General features: G+C 44.0%; 1 protein-coding gene across 9 annotated transcripts in view; it reads right to left on the reverse strand.

Annotated features, from left to right (window-relative positions):
• The window catches only part of NFATC2 (nuclear factor of activated T cells 2), a 108392-nt gene that overhangs the window by 50056 nt on the left and 37481 nt on the right, over window positions 1–20855 (reverse strand). For all 9 annotated transcript variants that reach the window (XM_072026603.1, XM_072026605.1, XM_072026601.1 and 6 more), the window contains 3 exons: window positions 13110–13312; window positions 11573–11745; window positions 1476–1616 (listed from right to left, as the gene is read on the reverse strand). In XM_072026603.1, coding sequence (XP_071882704.1) covers window positions 1476–1616; window positions 11573–11745; window positions 13110–13312 — 517 coding nt within the window. The remainder of the gene's footprint in view (window positions 1–1475; window positions 1617–11572; window positions 11746–13109; window positions 13313–20855) is intronic.

The raw sequence follows: 20855 nt of genomic DNA on the forward strand, positions 1-20855 counted from the left end.
GAAATCAAGTGGTATTTATTACGGCATGCCATTGTGAAAACACAATAAATAGAGTTCAGCAAAGGCAGTAGAGGTGATGCTAGGCAACTAAATAACTCCCAGTAACCAGTCATTATTCCTATTATTTATATTCATCCAACACCAACTAGGGCTTGGGACCATCTTGTACTGGCTCTGTGCAAGTTAAGCAAATAAACAGCCAAGATGAAAAGAGAACAGAGATAATCTGTAATCTGCTAGTCATTCCCTCTTTGTTATTGCTCAAGAGCTAGCAATAATACCCCCAAAATTTGGCAAAAAGTATTTTAAAACATGCAGCTCTACTGGAAAAAAAATAGTATTGTGCTATAACAGGGAACTTTTCCCTCTGAACTGAATTTGATTTGTTTTGCTACAGTCTGAGCCTTCCTTCTGTGAGTTCTTCATGTACCTGGTGTACATGGTTGTATCTGCACAGACAGTAGGACAGATGCATGTGTGTGCATAGGCTTAGATAGCTGCATGATTTAACCTGATGCCTCAGTTTGCAATGGCAATGCTGAGGTGATGCAAACCTGTACACGTGGAAGCAGTGCAAATTTTGACTATGTGTTTCAGGGGTATGTGGTAAAGTTAGAGACAGATCCTTCAGAGAGCTGTGCAGCTGCCTGTCTGGGGATAATTGAAAGAGAAAGAAGCTTTACAGAAGCAGGCCCTTAGTCAATAAAATATATTTTTATATGTGTTTTGTGACATTTTGGATTATTTTCCATTTAATCTCAGCATGTTTCACAGCCTTGAATTTCATTTGCCTGTGGAGGCACTGTTTCCCTTCACACTGTGGGGAAATATATATTTCTGTTTATGCTTAAAAGGGTTCTTTATAAGAAGTGATGTGAAAACTATCAATGTGGAAACTATCAATGCCGAAAATATCTGAAAAAATGTGGAAGATGCAGTGATGTGTTCTCATGTCTCAATTATGTGTATAACAATAATTTTACTTTGATATCAAAATACATATTACACACGTTTTTCTCTCACAGACTTCTAAGGGCAGAAGCCCCAACCTCTACCTGTAGTTCACTTCAACAAAAATGGTCATTTCAATTATTATTTCTACAGTAAAGTTCACAAAACATGAGATTAAATAAGCAAAAGGGTACATGTAACAGTCATTTAATTTATTTGATAATGTACCCTTTTTCTGCTGATTCCCAATGTCTATATTCTTGTGAACCTTCCCCATGACATGGCTTTGATTTACTTTCCAACAGTGTCTGCAAGGTTGACAATGCAGATGTGAGCACCCAGGAGTAATTTTACTCACAAGGTTACCTCAAAAAATTTGGTTCTACTTGGCAGAACTTGAATGGGATTACTCACTGGAGTAGAGTTACTCACGAGCAAAAATCTTAGAACAGTATCATGAGACACAACAGTACTGCAGGTTTGCCTTATCACATTAGGAAAAGTGAGAAAAAAAAATGCCCTACCTGAAGTTTTCTCTGTAAACACCACCTTGGACTCTGCTGTGAAATTTTGTCCGGTCAGAATCATCTGTTGTCCTCCATACACAAGGCAGCTGTCAATATCTTGTCTTTCAACCATTGGAAGTTCATGAGCAGACCTTTGGGCTGTGGACAAAATACAGACATGAATGAAATCAACTCTGTTTTACCAGCACTTTCCAAATCTTCCCAGAACTATCCACAGATCGATCTTGTCATCGTTACCATCCACTGACTGCCAAAGCAGCTCCTCCAGGGTGCTAAATTTAGGTTTGAGAGGGAAAAATAAACTTACTCAAGGCATTTTATTTGGAAACATTCAGGAGCTGGCTGCAGCGATTCAGCTGTGCTGGCCTTACTCCTTGTCCTTGAAAAAGGACAGCTTGGATGAATGAGCTGGAACTTGCCCATGTCTGTTTCCAAATAAATAGCCAAATTTTCAAGTGCAGGCACACTACAGTCCTGGAGCCCAAAAATTCCACCTGCAGAGAGGATTCCACTGAATAACACTGAATTCCTTCAGAAAAAAAAATAAAAATAAACCCTTTCTACAAAAGCCCAATGCTTCTCACAGAGACCAGGCCCAGTGTTGGGCCTGGCACAGTCGGGTTGCCAACACGTCTCCATGTGCACACAGCAGGCCTCACACACAACCAGAGGGGCAATCACAAAGCCGGGTGTGTACAAGCAGCCCCCAGCTTTATTATTCTTTCTCTCCTCAGCCAGAAAACCAGGACAGCACCATTTCTCCCACTATGGTCCTCTCATCCCATTAAAACGGCCATTTACATGGTCAGGAAAACTTTGGAGAGTCCTGGTCACCATCCCTACAATCCTGTTTCAACTCTTCACTAACGAGCAGCAGGAGGCAAAGAAAGTGAAGATGCGAGAATTGTTCCCTGCAACACAAACAGCTGGAAAATATCAGGAGCTTCCCTGCGAGCAGACCAGGTGGGCAGCAATTTGGGTCTGGTGAACTGCGAGTTCATGACCTGCACTCAAACTCCTCCAGATTCATCCACCCCAACTGGAAAGGCCTCCAGAGGATGCCGCTCATCTATTTAACAGCTGCCTTGGCTGGGTTTTAACTTTCTCTGACAAAGAGCCTGCTCCCAAGAGACCTCGAGGGTTTGTGTCTTCCCTTCACTGAACACCATTCACCGCTGAGCCAAAACCAAAGAAACGTTAACCTATATGTCCAGTGCTGGGCCTCCCCTCACACACAGGCAAGGCTGCGGTCCAGGCACCCTTTTACTGCTCTGCAGCCTTCAGAGAGCCGAAAATCCAACGGCTCTTGGCTGCAGCAAGAGCTGCACAAACTCTGTCACTGCATCAGAAACAAAGCTGGGGCATTTGTTGGGAAAACGTAAACGTTAAACCCTGTAGACAGGTGTCTGTGGGAGAGGGGAACAATTTATTTTTTTGTCTTGTTAGAAATACAGATAAATCAATATTCGTAACTTTCTTCTGCCGTTTGAGAGGCATTTTTTAAAATCTATTTAAAACAACCTTATGACTCATTGTTCCCTTCAAATATATTACAACAGCTGGGCTAAGATACTGCCAATTAAGAATATATATTCAGATTATTTTCACAGAAGCTGCTAATTTCTTTCACATGGCTCCATGATTAATTCCTATCCCTAAATACTCACGCTTTTGATGAGTTCATAATTGGATTTATCACAAAGGTTTGTAACCTCAAAGGCTTACAAGTAAATAGCAATAACCAAAACCATGTCTACAACACTCAAGAGAAAATGTATTTAAACTTTGCCCTGAATGCTCTTTATTCCTATTCAACCCACAAGTTTCACTTTGAAAGCGTCCCAAATTGTCAAAATTGCAGATTAAACTACGTCTCCTGCAGACTGAGTGTCTCAATAGAGAGCTTTGTACCTGACATCCCACTGACCAGTGGTTCTCAAGGCTTTTTCAGGATGAGGAAGGACAAATTTTAGCCTGGAAATAACCATCTGACTCATCTGAAATACATCTGGAACTAGGCAAGTTGGAAATCACTGCCGAAAACCAAGTCTCTATCCAACTTCCATAGAGCGCAGTGTTTGTGTATGCTGCAACCTACCAGGGAGCTGGGGAGGACAGCATGCTCACTGGGGAGCCTGTGCCTCCCAGCTCCTTGGAAACCCCAAACCCTGCTGCTATCCCCAGCTGAGCCGGGCAGCCAAGCAGCGCTGCCTGGAAGCCTGCAGTGGGCAGAGGAGCGCTGGGGCTTCCCTGATGCAGCCCCATGCTGGCCAGCGGTAGCCAGGCTGCTGCAAAGCTACACTGAGGCACAGCTACAGCACAAGCAGGCTACTGGCATCTCCAGAAGTGCCTTCACCCAGGCCCAGAATTAGTCACACCCACAGGTGTAAAAACCCACATCTGCTTCAGAAGTGCAGCAGAACAATGTCACTTAGAAATCTTCACAGTGAATTTCACAGTGCAGACATCATGCTAATGAGAAAGGTGGAGGAATTCGGGTACCTACTGAGCATCAGGCTTCCTCCTGCATGTTTTGTCTGCACTCTTCTCCCATTGGGTGGTTTGCAAACCATTTTGTAAAAAAATATAAAAATTAAAAAAATTCATTTTCCAAGATCTTATTTTTCTCCCAGGTCTGCAAGGAGACCCCCTATTTCCCATTTTCACTAGAAAGGAGGCTCAAGGTTCAGCACGGAGCTGCCTCAATAGGATCACTTTATTTTTCTCTGCAAGAAATATTAATTGCCAATAAATCCCCTTCCTCTAAGGCTCACGATGGGTGGACTGCATGCAATAATTTCACACTATTCCTTCTCTTCCCCCAGGGGTTGGCACTTCATAAAGTGACCTACAGCTACTGGAGTTTATGAGCTTTGAATAAACAAAACGCTGTTGATTTAACCAGTTGGGGTGTTTACTTTCAATAGCAACAGTTACTGACATAAGGCAGCAAAGCAAATGCTATAGAAATACTCACACTTGGCCTGAAGCAGTGTGTCAACCTATTAACAGGGGACATTATTTTTCTATTTTATTTGACTGTCTGCAAATCAAGATGTCATGGATGCACAGTGCCAAGAAACACAATGTGCACAGTGACATGAGAGAGAGAAAAGCAGCTGCTGTCCCAGCCACTGCACCACCTCCACGCACCCCCAACCAGAAGGGATGTGGCCCCTGCACCTCCTCCCCTGCCCACAGCACCCAGGGGCCTGCACATCGCTGCCAGGCCACGAGACTTGTCCCCTTGGTCCCCATCCCTGTACCAGCTGGTGGAGGAAGCATAAAAATGGCCTAAACATCTGGGTTGGTGGGCTGAATTATGCACATGGGATGCACAAGCCTGCAGGCTGACCACAAGAAATGTGCCAAGGCTGGGAGAGGGTGTTTCTTGCTTTCCCACCTGCTCACAGCACCTACAATCATTCCTTTTTTGGCAGAAGTTACTGGGCTTCGAGGAAGAAAAAGGGATATTTTGAGACAACTGACTACTTGGATACAACTATTGTGGCTGCAAATTCTCCCCAGGGGAGTGTTACCTGTGCGTGCCCCTCAGGGAATCGCAATTCTGCCCGAGAGCCCCTCTTGCTCCCCATCAGTGCTCCTCCACGCGTCCCCTTGATGAGCAGCTCCAGCCCTGCCTGAGCATCGTGTTTCCTTCCACTGGCTTGGAGGGCTTCCAAGCACTGCCTTGTCTTGCCCAAAGGCTGACTCGTTTTATGAGGAGTCTTAACTGAAGCTAAATGTATCTTAACAGCCTCTGGAGAGGAACCGTCTAGGCAATCTTTCTCCCTGCACATACAATAAGAGCAAGAGCCTGATCAGGGAATTTACATGATCTGCCTCTCGGGAGGAACAGGGCTGTGAACTCTGCACAGAGCAGCGGGTCTGACGGTCGCTTGCAGAGCAGACACTCCATAGCCCCCAGGTATTAGCACAGCTTCTCAATGTCTTAGTCTGTGGACTGACTGAAGGCCTCCATGCAAACTTCCGTGTAAGTAGAGGCCAAAGAATAGCTGCTCCATGCCACCTGACACCTGCAACGCCAGATCCAGAGCTTAAATCGATGTGTTGTCCCTATAACTGACTCCATAGCTGAGCGCAGTTCAGGAGAGATCATATTCTGGGTGGTCACAAGGAGCAGGACTGAGGACCACCTGCAGCGCACCAAGGACAAAGCTAGCATTACCTCTAATTGCCTCTAACTGCCCTCACAAGCCAAGTAAACTAAAACTTGGATATTCAAAAGAGGGGGAAGGGGGGCGGGGTGTCAGGACTCGCATCCCAGCACAGTGGTCCCCCCCACGCCAAATGTCCAGGTCTCACTTTGGACACCCTGTCCTGGGCTCACCCAGCTTTCTGGAAGCCTCTGAGCCGTGACTCACTGCCCCTAACATGTCTTTCCAAACCCCCAGAGGCTCTTGGCTCAAGCGACTGATTCCTGTTGGATTGGAGAAGGGCAAGCAGAGCTGCCTGTCTGACGCTAAAAAAGAAATCCCAAACCCTAGAAGCAACAGCAGAGCCTTAACAGCAGCATAATTTGTTGTGGGATTAATTCTTCCACCTCAGTGCAAACCTTAATGAGCCAAAGTAAATATCTCTTTCCTCCTGTCACACCGTGTTTATTTACCATGAACTGCTCGCCTGCGGCAGGACTGATAGGAGCAGTGCTCCTGTGCCCAGTGCCTGTCCAACACGTTAACGTCCTGGGAGCCTCTGATCCCATTCATCACTTGCTGAAGCACCCGGAGCTCTCAGGGTGGGCACAGCAGCACAGGCTGGGGAGCTGCAGTGTGGGAGCTGGGTGCAGACCAAGGAGAGGAGGCATCTCTAGCAGGTAGGCAGGCACCAGCAACACACCCCCTCGAGGAACAACCTCCTAATTGGAGGGGTGGAAGGATTACCTCCTGGTAGGAGTACTGGGGAGTGGAAGGCTTAACCGAGAATCAAGGAAATAAAGCAAATATCCAGCCCTTGTGATGTGAAACCTTGAAAATGTGATTCAAATGCTACCAAAAGAAGAACCCCCATATGGGATGACAACAGTTTCCAATTTGTCGCCAGCAAGACTTAATCAGCAGTTTGTACAGAGCCATCCAAGAAAAAAGCACCAAAAATAGAGGGCTTTTCTCCACCTCCTTCCCTGCACATAATTTATTTTATGATGCCCTTGCGAAGGAGGAGTGACAAGCATTGATGGCAGCAGTGTCAGATAAGTATGATGCTTTCTATGAACTGCAGCCAGCTCACCAAAGCAGCATGTGATTAATGACAGGAAAACCATGGCCTCGGTTCACTTCTCTGTCGATCATCTCTGCGGGTATGCACAGCATTTCCCTTTAATCCCTTGTGGAGGAGATCTGCTGAGCTTAAATTATGCTCAGAAACCCATGGTCTGCGTAATAAGCTGGGTCGCTTGCTTTTACCAGCAGCACTACTGCAAAAAGGATGAGCATTTTCCTTCTGACAGACTTTCCAGGTTAAAATCTTTTAGTAGCACATTAAAAGTGGCAAAAGTTGTCAGAATTAGCTTTAAATTAGGAGAGAGAAATTTTACTTTAGGAAAGGCACCAGGTTTTATGTCAACTGTATTTATGGCAAAGTGCATGGCTGTCTTGAAGTTGAAATGAAAGGGGAGGGGGAATTCCTTTAATTCATCTGGAAACCATGCTACTCTCATAATAATCTTGCTTCTGATTAAAATTGCAGCGGGCACCTCTCAGGTGCAAACAGACCATTTGCTTCTGCTTTTTTATCTCAGTAAACCAGACCTGCTTGTTGCCTGCCGTTGTATTCCAACCAGCACAACTCATGGCCGAGGAAAAGCAACTTTGCCAAGACAACATTCTTTTAGATGACGAGCTCTTTCCTCTGTAGTTATTAATGTGTCAAGTATCATAGGCTCAGATTGTCTAATACGATGGGAAAATCTACTAGAAGGAGAGAAAAATAAAGGAAACTTCCAGGGAAATTGATTAAAGGGAAATAAGATATTTGACCCAATTTAGTGGAACAAAATACTGTCAATAACAGAAACTATTTTAAATTCCTCGGATGGACACACTGTTCTTTAGTAATAAGGTTTGTTTGTTTTGCTTTTACCACCGTGGAATATCTATTATAAGAACAAGATTTTAGAACCTTTCTCTCTCTCATGCCAAGTGCCATCATTTGCATTTTAAGCCATTCACGAGCAGTTTAGTTTCAGCAAACATGGATTATATGAAACATGAACTGTGAGACACTTTGGGAAGCTTTAAGCACACAATCCATTAGAATAAAACCTGTGACACAGTATGAGTGGTACTCCTCATCCTACATGCACATCTTAAAGATATTTGCATAGAGTGATTTTTGGTTGCCAGCAGCATGGAATAAACCAGGCAGCCTCACAGGTGCTGATGTGGCTACTCTGAAATCCTTTCAGTGCTGCTTCTTTCCTGCTCCATGGATATTTCAGCTGAGGAGTAGAGACCTGACTCCACTGATACTCACCAAGAAATGAGCCTCATCTCACACTGAACAGCAAATGCAAGGAAACAAACAGAACTAATATTGCAGATGTTGTCTGAATGGTTTGAGAATAATGATCAGGTCTGCAAATACCAAAAACCCTCTGCGGCAATTCACTGAGTGGCTTTTTATTAGGGCTGCATGTGAATGGACAGGTTAACTCTGTAACCCTTCAATCCCTTGTGTCACAGCATCTGCGTGTTAGCAGTTGTGTGCTAGCCACTCAGATTTCAGACACACTGCCGTGCTGGTGACAATGTTGTATTTTGGCACCAAAGAAGTGTGATTGAAAACTGTTTAGTTCTAATTATATTTTCAAGACATTGAGAGATTAGAACTCACATTTAGACTCAGACTTCAGGTCATTTCTAGCAAGTTTTCAGATCGAAGATGCTTATGCTTGAGCAGCACCTGCTTTTTATGGGCAGGCTGCAGGATACTTGCGTGCAAGCACTTGCTGATAATTGTAGCAACAGGCTATCACTCAGGTAGGAATAAAAAAGCCGCTGTCTTTGAGGCATCAAGTCATTTCTACACAGCAAGCACTGTGCTGCTGAAGCACTTCTTGCCCTGCCTCTGCACCAGGCTCAGAGTGAGCCCTGCCTGTCCCCGCAAAAGCTCACCCTCATGAGTTAACCATATGCCTAAAACACATCTTCAGAGTCAGGGATGTGCATGTGGACACGTACAGCTGCAGCAGGCATAACCCTGCAGACATGCAGAGGCAGGGAGCGGGGCCACGCTGCATGATGCTGCACGGCCCCAGTGGCTGAGATTATGGGGACAACTCACCTAGCTCCTGTGGGTTTGCTGCCATTTCAGGGTGTCAGTGTGGAACAACGACCAGGAGAAGAGATTTTTCTCACCTTTCCAGCACCACACCTCAAAGACATTGGCTTTTTTATCCCGACTTGAGTGATAGCCTGTTGCTACAATTATCAGAGGACTTTGAAATGCCTTTGTGTCCTCAGTGGCTTCAGAGTGAATCAACAGGCAAAAGGAGAGAAAAGCTGCAAGCTGCTGAGTGTGCAGGCATGTCTGGATATGAGGTCCATTTTGAGGCATAACTGATCATTTAACAACATAGCACCTCCATGGTCCTCCCACACAGCTGCCTGGGGAGGAACTTGCTCCGGATGATTCTTTGAACCTGTGAAATCCCCTCCTAAAACCTGTCAAGTGCTGAATGTGACACAGATGAGGTGGAACCAAATTGCCCCCTAGAAAAGCAGATACTTTGCAGTTCTTGCTTCATTGCAGCTAATGATCTGCTGACACCAGTGGGAGTTTTTAGCTGGGATCTGCTTCTGCTGAGGAGAGCACTCAGATGTTCTGTTGGTAGCAACAGTGCTCTCGAGGGAACCCCACTGGTGAGCCCGCTTATCTTAGAGCTGCTACTTACTGAGGCTTTCCCAGTGGGATGTTATTAACAGCTACCAGACAGGAGAGATCTCAGGAGAGAGGCTCCAGGGGCTTGGGCTCCCAAGCGGCTATGTCAAAAAAGTGAAAAGCAAACAGTGATGAAACAGAGAATCCCAGCAGCACAGAAAGGGGGGAGATGGGATGCAAGGACAAAATGTCTTGAAGTCCCAGCGTGCTCCTTCTGCTACACCAGGGCTCATCAGCAGGTCTCCTGAGCTTATCTGAGCACTACCTGTGAGCAAGTTAGATTACCATCTCTAGTGTGATTTAGCCTGCATTACTAGCGCTGGCTGAACCAACTAATGTTTTTAACCATCTTCCTAGAACCAGGCTGCGATCAGGAAGTGCAAGTGAAATGCAAAAACACTGTAAATATGTAACATACATTCTAAATGGAAGAGGCTTACTTCTCCAGGTCACTTTATACTCTATTTCCGTGAGTTCAGAAAAGCACAGTTCTCATATGTCCTTTGTTGTCTGCTAAGCAGCCCAACATTTTCTTAATTTCAATTTGATTATAATAAACTTATAAATAAGCCACAAACTAATGACTCTTGTTTTGTTTTGTTTTTTTATGCCTCTAGGACTCATCAAAGCAAACACATCTCAGAATAAGTGCCTAGACATCTTAAACAAGCCGTTGCAAATAGCAGTCATTGCACAGGCAAATTAGGTGTGCACAATACCATTCGGAAAATGTGATCTTATTCTGTAAACCGTGACCGGATTTCTGCTTGAACGCTCTTTGATGATGGGCACAAATACAGTGTGCTGTTGTGGGTACTAGAAATGCCTAGCTTACTCTTTCTGAAAGCAGTGTTTGCTTTTACTGTAGGAGACTGGAATAATGGGTGTGATTGGTGGGCTCACACATAAACCAGGGCCCGTCCACCTGCTCTGGACCCTTGCTGGTTATCTGTACAGTGGATGTAAAAGTCACACCCAGAGCTTCCCCACCCAAGTAGGTCCCCATTGCAGGCAGGAATGGGCTGCTTTCACTTGGAAAAGAAATTGAGGGAGAAGCCAGGTGCTCCTTCACTGCAATTCCCTTCTTATAAACAATATTGGCAGTTTACTGAATGTTTCCTTTAGCAAATAGGCCTTTGTTTCAGCAGGGACATGTCGGGGGTGGAGGCTGCTATTGTTTCAGGCATCAGGTCCCATAGAGGATCCTGTTTTCTATGGAGACAGGTGGTGGCTACTCCCACTGCTCTCCCCTCCCATCACGGTGCCCAGAGACTTCACACAGCTGGTAAAATGCTCTGGGAGTTGTCATCCTCTCATAAAAATTGCCAAGAGATCATATACATATCCATCATCCTCTCCTTAGTCTTGCCTTGTTTATTCACTTCTACTGCTTTTTTTTCAATAATTCACTAGTCACAAATTGTCTTGATTTTATATCCAAAATAGGCTCCTCTCTTACAATAAGTAATTATTTAAGTAAGGCCTACATCTCAATAAATACACACAAGAAACTCTTCAATGATTTTCTTCACATAACTTATGGCAAGATAGGTTCTGCTAAAGGGGTGAGTCATTCAGCAAAGGGAGAGGAAAACTGTTCATTTTGTATTTGTGAAATCCCCAAACCACTGAAAAGGCACCATTTATCAACAAAAAGCATCACAGGATGCACATAAACCAGCGCAGTGGGTGGAGCCCTTCCAGAAATGACTTCGACCCCGGGGGCACCTTGCTGGAGGCCTCTCTTTCTCAGGATCCAGTACGTTAAAACGAGTGGGAGGTGCAGGTTTCTCAGTTTACACACTTATAGAATTTGCTCCCCAGAAATCAAAACTGCAAGCTTTCTTCTGTCCCTCAGGGGAATACCAGAATAACCTGGGCTTTCCCTGCTTCAGCTGCAGCCTCCTGAGCTGCACACCCCTCAGCACCGTCATCTAGAAAAAACAACAACCAGTATGTGCTCAAGCCCTGAAATCCAACCTTTTCTCCATTTCATTTGCCACCCCATGTCTGTATTCAAAGCCTCCAACCACCAGCTTGGAGATAACAAGTTCTGCTTGTGCTGCCACTACAAATATGACCGCTCCCAGGATGGCAGGCAGTGTGCACACTCCTGAACAAACAGGCAGGATGTATATAAGCCCCACACACACACCCACACTGGCTCCCTGCAGATCTCAGGAGGTACTTACAGCATTCAATGGGGTTTGATGCTGCTTGCAGAGAGATGATCCTGCCGTTGGACTCAGGGATGTGCACGCGGAAGACGAGCCGGACGCGGGTGTTCTTCCTGCCAATGTCTGTCTCGCCCTTACGCAGCTCAATGTCCGCGTTCCTCAGCTTCAAAATCCCCGCACAGTCGATGCTGCCAAACACACAAGCTATTCAGGGCAGGCACAGCCTGGTAGCAAAGAAGATTCTTCTCTGCTCCCATTCACCCCAGCCCTTCACAAAGGGAGAATGTCAGGAGAAGGACAGGGCTGAACGGCAAGAGAGGATGAGGGCTGCTGAAACCAGCATTGCTACTTAACATTACTCAGTACAAACACACTGGTTAACTTCTCAGGAGCCCCGCATAGCCTAGCAAACTTGTCTACAGCAGAGCCCAGGCAAGAAGAAGTGCCAATGTTACAGGATCTGAGTTCAGCAACAGTCCTCAGAGGGTACAGTGAGTATTAACAGGCACTCCCAAACTGGTTTGATATCAATTTGAAAGACAACATACATTTCATATGAATTAAAATCACATTCGGTGAGTATACACCCCGAGCTGTTTCCTACACCCACACTGTTCCTCACCACTGTATATGTGCAGGGCTTTATTATTCCAGGGTTACTTGTTAGGAACAGACAATCACGTTCCATTTAGCACTTGGCTGCTTAAATTTGAGATGTGGGCTTTTATTTATTTCCTTGGGTGCAGAGGGAAGGATAAGCCTGAAGGAAAGGGAGAAATGAGGTATATATTCTGGGGGAAAAAAAAAAAAAAAAAGATATACAAAGAAAGAATGTGGATTTTGCAATGAAGTAGGGGGGCTTAAAAACACAGTTGCTCTGCCAAGTTTGTCAGTATCCTCTGAAGGATGGAGATACAGCTCTTCCCTCTGCAGAGCAATCACTCTCGTGCTGCCTGGCACACATTCAAGCCCAAAGTTTCAGACTGGTGCCCACTTCATCCCTCTGCCTCCATAAAACTGGAAGAAATAATACATTAAAGATGTGCCTGTACTTGCTTTTCTGGTAAACTATTACAACAGGAGAGTGTGATTTCATGGCCAGAGCACTTGGCTGAGTTCAGGAGAGATGTTTTCTATTCCGTTAACTGTTGTAAAATGTAACATACACTTTTCATGCACTGTCTACTTACTACTCCTTGTTTCTCATTGTGTCCCTGCAGCATATGGACTTTATGGACTTGAGATTTGTGTCTCATTTTCCTTAGTGCCATACCAAGCCACTCTAACTTTGAATATGACTGGCAATTACAATGTAGTTCTTGAAGAAGTTGGTGCAAACAGCAAAAATGCATACATGGTAATTGTTTGAGCAGCTTTAACCCAGGTGCTTGTAACTGTCTGTTCATACCTTTGTAAAAAGGGTCTTAAATTCATGTTTTGGAAAGGGGAGTCCTTCCAGAGCAGACATCTTTATTCATTTAAGTGACTGCTTTCCATAGGAGCAGGAATTTCAACATGCCACAACTTTGCTAATAAAAATAAAAATGCTTACGTTGCTTTCATGTTGTTTTTGGGTTCCAGTGGGATCTCTAAAACTTTGGTGTTGCCAATGATTTTTTCATAGCTCGTGGTGGTGACAGTTTTTCCTGTAATGCGATGGACTTGATAGAAAGCATGGGGTTTAAGTATCCGTTCGTCTGCTGTCCCAATGAAGATCTGAAGACCCAAGGGTTTGTTCTCCATGTAACCATGAAGCTGGCAAGACATTAAAAATCTATTATCACACATGGGGGTTGCAATGCTCTCATTTCAGGAAACTAAACAGATCTACAGACATCTACACAGATATGGAGATACAGATAGATAGAACTACACATGTAGTACAGACTCTTCCCTACTCTCAGGGACAGACAACCTCTTAAGAGTACTTTCTTGTACATTGTACCAGGGAAAGCAGTTAATGGAAAATATGTAACTAATGGTTATAACACTAGATATGTCAAGAAGGAAAAAATTCCAGACAAGCTCTCCATTACCAGCAATTTGTTGGTTGTCTCCAAAATGTTTTGATAAATACCCTCAAAAGGTACATTTTTTAGTACATTTGTTTAATTTGCAGTGACTGAATCCTAAACGAGGTTCAAAAGATTTTTCCCTGTGGGGTGGATAAAGCCATGAAAGCAGAGGTGGGCCCATGCACCTGCAGCCCTGGGCAGGGCTTCTGCTTCCCATCAGCAGGAAACACAGCAAGAACAGAGTCCCCTGCTTATGTTCCTGCAGGTATAAATTGTACCTTCTACAGACCTTATTAAAGCTAATGGAGTAAGGGGTCTTTGAATTTGGGCCCTGTGTGACATTCAACTTGTAAACCCTGATGTCTGTCCAGCCTAGTGTACAGTAAAATGACTTTGCCTCTGCACAGCTTATGACTCCTTCTTCAACTGCTTTTAAAAACCCTAAACAGGAGGTATCTAGCAATTGTGTCCATGATTTTGAGAACTGAAATGTTAAACTATGTATAAACATTTCAGAAATTACCAATCCCCGTCACATCTCTTTCTCTGGCCTTGGCATGTGCAAGGCCCAAACTCCACAGCTCTCCCATTTCCCTGTTTACCTCACAACTGATACAAGATGTCTGCCTTCACCTTCACAGCTCTGCCCTTCTCTTTGTCCTCTCATTTTCTACGCCGTTATGAACGTATTTTCCCAAACTTCCCAAATCCAGTCCTGAACACCAGCATCAGCTTCTCAAATGCTCACAGCATTGTATTTTCTGCCCATCTGCCTCTTCCCTCAGGGAAGATGTTCCCTTTCAACATCCACATCTCTACCCTACAAAGCTGTCTGCAAAATTCTTAAATAGCATTAATAGTAGATATGTTCTTTTTCTCATGAAATCACTTATGTGAGCTTGAGTCACTGCTCTTTGCAACTCATTCTTCCCTCAGGATGGTTCACCTTCAGCCACTTTTCTTGCCTTACACTAAAATACTATCTGTACAGGTAGAGATGGCCTTTTTGTTCTGTGACACAAGGAGGTCTTGGCTGACCTTAGAGGTGGGGCCCTCTATGGTTGAAAGACATTAACAGACTCTTCTGTACCAAAAGACGTGTTCCTAAACAGTATTTACTGCAAGAGAACCAATAAAGCCAGAATTTCTCCATAGGCCAAGAGACAAGGAAATATCTTCTTCTCTATTAACATTCAAAATCACAAATCAAACCATTCTGATTTTTTCACATAACCAAAAATGAAAAACAGACATTTATCTACCACACAGCCAATGATCTAGCTGAAAGGGAACTTTATGGTTTGAGACTCACTGAATTTGTTTTCAATTATTCTGTCCACATACAAACCTTGATGAAGCCATACAAAGCAAATAGTACTGGAAGATCACAGAAAAGGAAGATTAAGCTAATGGTATTCATGGCCAAACCTTTTTTTTTTTTTTTTTCTTTTTTCTCTTTTTTTTAAATTTTTACCAGTCAGCAGGAGGTATCTCTGCACAGAAGGATTAATTCCCCCCCCGGAAGGGGACCACATGCAGCATCAATGCAATCCTGGCAGCTTTCCTTCAGTATGGCAAATGTAAAGCGACACTCACTCTTCTGAGCTATCATTATCATCTAGCACATACTTGCAAGGCACACGAAGACAGAGTCTATGCCCCAGAAATCTTGCAACCCAAAGGCCCAGACATGCAGCCTCCACTCCCATGAATAACTCCATTGAAGCCAACAGGCCTTGAGAACAGGTTGTGCATGGAAGAATTACAGAACCCGTCCCTGCCACAGACCATACGCCTACAATCACACCAGTACTTCAGTAGGCTGTTAGGAGGGAAAAAAGGATATGAGTCTGCCCCAATGTGCCAACGGGCTCTTAGGGTGAGGCTGCGGAGGAGCAGAGCTGGACTCCAAGGGCAAGGCTTGGTGTTGAAGGAGCAGCATTGCCAAGAATGATGGCCATGAGGAGATTCAGAAATGTGCTGAGTGAGGTGAAAAATTCGAGGACTAAAGCTGTCAGAGGTCATAATGACAGATCTATCGGGAACAGACCTGAATGTACAAATTATCCCCTGCTTACCCATGAGGAGGCCCGCTAAGCCCAGGTCCTCTGGGAGCCATACTGAAACCCAGCCTAAGCACGGTACTTTCAAAATCCAATATTTCCTGGCCTTCAGTGAAAAGCCATCGTATCAGAAAAGGCCGTGTTGTCTTTACAAGGGGACGGGGAGAAGAGAGGAGGAGCTTTTAAGTACTAAGCACGGTTATTGTCATGCCTGACGGAATAATTGTCAATCCAGCTGGGATGACGAGAGGACCCTTTGGACTGGAATAGTGGCTACAGCGACAGCAACACAGCACTCGTTCTGTCTACAAACTGGCAGAGCAAAACCCCAGAGTTATTGATGGGAGACTGGAATGGAATAAAACAGGTAATAAATTACAAAAGAAAATTTGCCCCAAGTGAGCACAGTCAGTAGCAGCTGTAACAGAACTGGCTACGTACACAGGTTTTAAAACTGGCCAACATTAATTGTAAGTGGTGTTTTTCCTCATGTATAGAGTGAGTTCCCAAGGTAAAAACTATTCCTGGTCTTCTAAGAATAAAAATGTCCGTGGTTGTGTGGCTGTGTAAATGTATACATAATTAAAAAAGGATAGGAGCTGACTGTCTGTTCATATGGCAACGTCTGTGTCACCTGTGGGACACGGGTACAAAACACAAAGTAAAAGAACTTCTGGTCCTTCACAGAGCAAGACTTCAGATAAATTGCTTGATCAGTGGAAGAAAGTAAGGTAATTACTTGGTAATTTATGACATTATGACAATGCTTTGGGATGACATCACCGTAAAATCAAAATAGCATTATAAAAAGCAAATAAATGAGAAAAACACAAGGAAGCATCAAGCACCCCAATTTAAAAGTGCACGTCTTTATCTTAATTGATTATATTTTACATTTTAAAGGGTAATAAGTAAAATTTAACTTTTAGCATACACATTTCCATCTATCATCCATATGCTAAGAATACGTTCGGATGACTTAAGAACAAAGACTGAAGATGGACAGCTCACAGAACAGCTCCAGGCACATTAAAGTCAGAGTTTTACACCCAGTTTTGCCAATAGTTCACTATATAGCTTTGGTCATGTCATATAACTTCTCTGTTTATCTGTAACAGGGCAATAGTGATGCTAACCCTTTTTCATGAGGACGGGAAGGAGTTAATATTTTGTGCTGCATTTTTATACAGAGAAATTCATTGTGAGCTAGAATGGAAGAACACATTAGGGCTTTGTTTCTGATACACCTTTCCTCAAAGCTGAACCGGGTGAGACTGCTACTCTCCACAAACACTCACCTCTGCTATGGTAGGCAGCTACTTTACAACTGAACCAGAAAGCCGATCTTTCCTTTGGTGGCACAAAGAAGGAGAAAAAGCAACCCTGAAAGAACCCTACAGAGAAGCAAAGACTTAAGACATTTTTGAATAATAACTCTAAGGTTCATCTGTTCCTGCCTCAGTAACAACCAAGCCCCTGTAACATCTCCATTTCCCACTCCACTCTTTTGCTCATCTCTCAGAAAGGGAGAGCCCGGCATGCATTGCAGCGAGCTGCAACTGCCCAAGGGGAGCACCCAACACTTGGCTGCTCACTCAGGCGATGTGGGAGATTCACCAGAGACAAGAGCAGAGGACCAGCACTGTGCCAAGGTGCTTTCTTACCATCTTTCTCGCTTGTTTCAATGAAGAAAAAAAAAAAAAAAATCATCTGGATTTCAGTTTTGAGAGAGTGAGAATCAAGAAAGATTTATGAATAGAGAACTCTGGAAGGAAATAATTTTGTGTATTATAAGGTGAGCTATTCACAATAAAACTCCCCCAAACTGTATACAGATCGAGCTGGAAAAAAACCAACACCTTTGAGTCACATTTGCCACAAGGGGAAAGAGAAGCCAGACATGATGTGTACCTTTCCATACTCTATTTTGGGATTTTAAGATCCTATTTCTTTCAGTTGAAAGATTTTTCTTAAACTTTACTTTTGCATAACTCTTATAATATTAACATAGCCAGACATGGGCTGGTCTGTGACCTGAGGAAATGCAAAGCACTTTGGCAGATAAACAAATAACATCATTCAGAAAACAAGGAGACTTTTCTTGTTCTGTTTGCTGCTATGATTGGGTTTCTAAACAAAATGGAAATTTGTGGCATGATCAGAATCATCAGCTCACCTCTGCATAAACAAAACTCATTCATTCTACACTTCATCCATGGATCAATAACAGTCAAATTTGGGAGAGGGGGTAGTCAACTGCCGTTTTCAGAACGGCACATATGCAATTCTGCATGCAAAACATGAGCAGATATGCCATTAGCTGCTGTGTGGGCAGTCCAGTTACCCACCCAAACACAATTCCTGTGATGGTACATGGAACCACAGCCATTAAGACCACCACTCAGACCACGTGCATTAGAATGCCTTTTTTTTTTTCTGAACTATTTCTAAACGCACGTCTTCTTACAAACCGAGAGCCCGGCCCCACATACATAACCACTTACTGAGCAAGTTTGAAAAATCAAGTCTAAATCAATCCCTGTTCCAGTGTTCAGATGACACAAACCCCGCAGCTGCAGTTTGCACAATGTCTGGCTGTGGGGATTTAAAAACACTGGTTCACCTTTGCAGTACTGTGTAAATAGCAAATCTCTTTGCAGAAGCAAAGTCTGCAACACTGCTTAGCTATTTTTTCTGGTAATCGAGTGATAAATTGACAGCAGAGTCAAAAAGAAGGGTGAATTCCTTAAGATTCTGTAGGTGGTCACCATACAACATACACACATAAAGAGGGAACTTAGTAAAACCTTTGGAATTTAGATCTTTGAATCTTGGACATATGCACTTGAATTTAAATATTACTGTAGTCTATAGAGAATTGCATTATTAGCAAGAGATAGGAAGAGCAGACGAGGAGAAGTATTCTTAAATGGGGAAGCCAAGGCACAGAGATGCAGTGATTTGCCAGGCCCCACAGGGGATTAGCACAGTGAGAAATCAGAGGTCCCGTCCCTGCCATGCTCTGCTTCACTGCAGGGGTTACCAACCCCTTTCTACCGTGAGCACTGATTGTGCTAACACCCCTCACCAGCTGTACAACCTTGTTTTCTGCTATTATTGCTAGTTTCTGCATTTCCCTTTTTAATTGACAGGTTTCAGAGCCAAATTTTCTTGAGAATTTCTAGCTCAGTGTTGCACACCTGCAAGCTAGGTATCTGCTCTGCATGCAAACAGAGATGGACTTTGTGAGACAACAGCAGGAGCATCTGCAAGTCTTAAATGCACCTTTGGAGAGCCCCAGTGAGAACCTGTGTGATGCAGTCTGTGTGCTACAGACTCTGATCGCCTTCGAGAACAGAATGGAATAATTTGTTTCCCATCCAACCCAGCAGAGCTTTGCTTGTCAGGAATTGAGGTCTTTTTCCCCTGTGGGGTATAAAGCTGCATCTTTAAAGCTGATTGTGCACATCTTCCTGTCTAGACAACACAAGCTACTGCCAAAAGGAGAGTATAAAATATGGGAATGAATTCACTAGCCTTGGTGTTTTTATTTGCTTGAAACTAATCAGCTCTCCTGCTTGTTTCGCCTCACCGTAACAAGATGCTTGGTCTATTAACTGCTGCATATTACTTGCTATCTCCCCATGGAAGTCATTTCAGCTTCCCTCTGAATGGGGTGTGCATGTGTGTGGTCAGCTTTGAAAATAACGCCGTGGTGATTCAGAGAGATGGTCATCAGCCGTTGGTGAAAAGTGGGAAAACAGAGCTCGACTGGCAACGTTTAATTAGAAGCAAATACAAAGCCGCGTGAGAAATCGCTTCCTCCTACTGCTTCCCTTTTCCTGCTGTATAGGAGGAGATAAGAAAGCACTTACAGGCTCGCCCCTTGGCGCACAAGGAGCAGCATGAGGTCTCGGCGCCGGCTGCTGGAGGAAGGAGCCCCCACTCCCAACTCCCACCTTCCTCCTGAAGCAGCCAGACTGCAGAGCTAAGCCTGTGCCTCAAGGGATTTGACACCACAAATTATTCCCCTGCCCAGACTCTTCATCAGCCCCAATGCTGTTTTCCATGCCAGCAAGCATTGTAGGACAATCCGCAGCAGAGCGGAGGAAGATGTGCTTGTCTCAGTAGCCCCTGCTTGCCACAGCATTTCTGCGTTGCCTCTTCAGTCGGTTTCCTGGTGGAAGGAACTCTGTGTTTTGGATTTGATCATTAATTCCTATCATTAATACTTTTTGGCTGCAACAAGTTCAAGGATTTTTTGGGGGGTCTCTTTATTCAACAGCACTCCGAGATGGAAAATTATATTGTCTCGGGGAGAGTGGCATATCAATAGCTGTCAGTAATTAACACAAAGACCTCATCCAGACACTGCAGCATGTAGTGGCTTGCCTGCCTGCTTTCGTTCGAGCTGACATTGAGCAATAAAGTTGAAACTTGTCACATGTTTTTGTTCAATTTGATGTACTTGGGACATAGCAAGAGAACGCAAACCAGAAGGAAATCCCTGCCTCGGTTCTTTTTACTCCTCACTGAAGCAGTCTAAAAAGGCCTCAGAAGATAATCCTTTGAACATCTGATTCTGCTAAATGATGAGTTTTTATTATATTTGATTTTAAATGTTCCTTATTTTGGTGACAATTTTGACAGAATTCCAAGGACTGAATCTCATTTACGCTGCTGTTCCTTACAGTAAATGACAACCAGGCTCCCAGTGCCTAACTGGGCGTTCTGCTTCCACCAGGGGTTAAAACAGCAGCCTGGGGCAGAGAAGGCAGGTCTCAGGAAAAAGCAATTAAGGCTCAAAGCAGGCTTTGGTTCCCAATCGTCTTGACACTGACCACACTTTGCAACATGGGCAAGCTTTTGCCTCTTTATACCCCAATTTCCCTATGTCTACAAAGAGCTGCTTGTTTTCAAGGTGCTTTGACTTTCACGGCTTAAAGTTAAAAAAAAAAAAAAAAAAATAGGCACTCTCCATCTGACTGCATCTCACTGATATGGAGACTGGGAAGGTAAGATTTTTATATCTGGGTGAAAATGATTTTTTTTTTCATACTAAGAAAATCACCTGCATAGTTAGTCAGCTTCCACGCACACTCAAGACAAAAGATTTCAACTTCCCTGAGCAAGAAAGAACTCTGCCACAAGCAAAGCAGAGGGTGCAAATTTGCTGATTTCACCAGAATTGCATCGCCACCTCCCAGCACAGAGCTCTGC

This window comes from Anas platyrhynchos, chromosome 21 (genome assembly GCF_047663525.1).
Source record: "Anas platyrhynchos isolate ZD024472 breed Pekin duck chromosome 21, IASCAAS_PekinDuck_T2T, whole genome shotgun sequence".
Taxonomy (NCBI): Eukaryota; Metazoa; Chordata; class Aves; order Anseriformes; family Anatidae; genus Anas; species Anas platyrhynchos.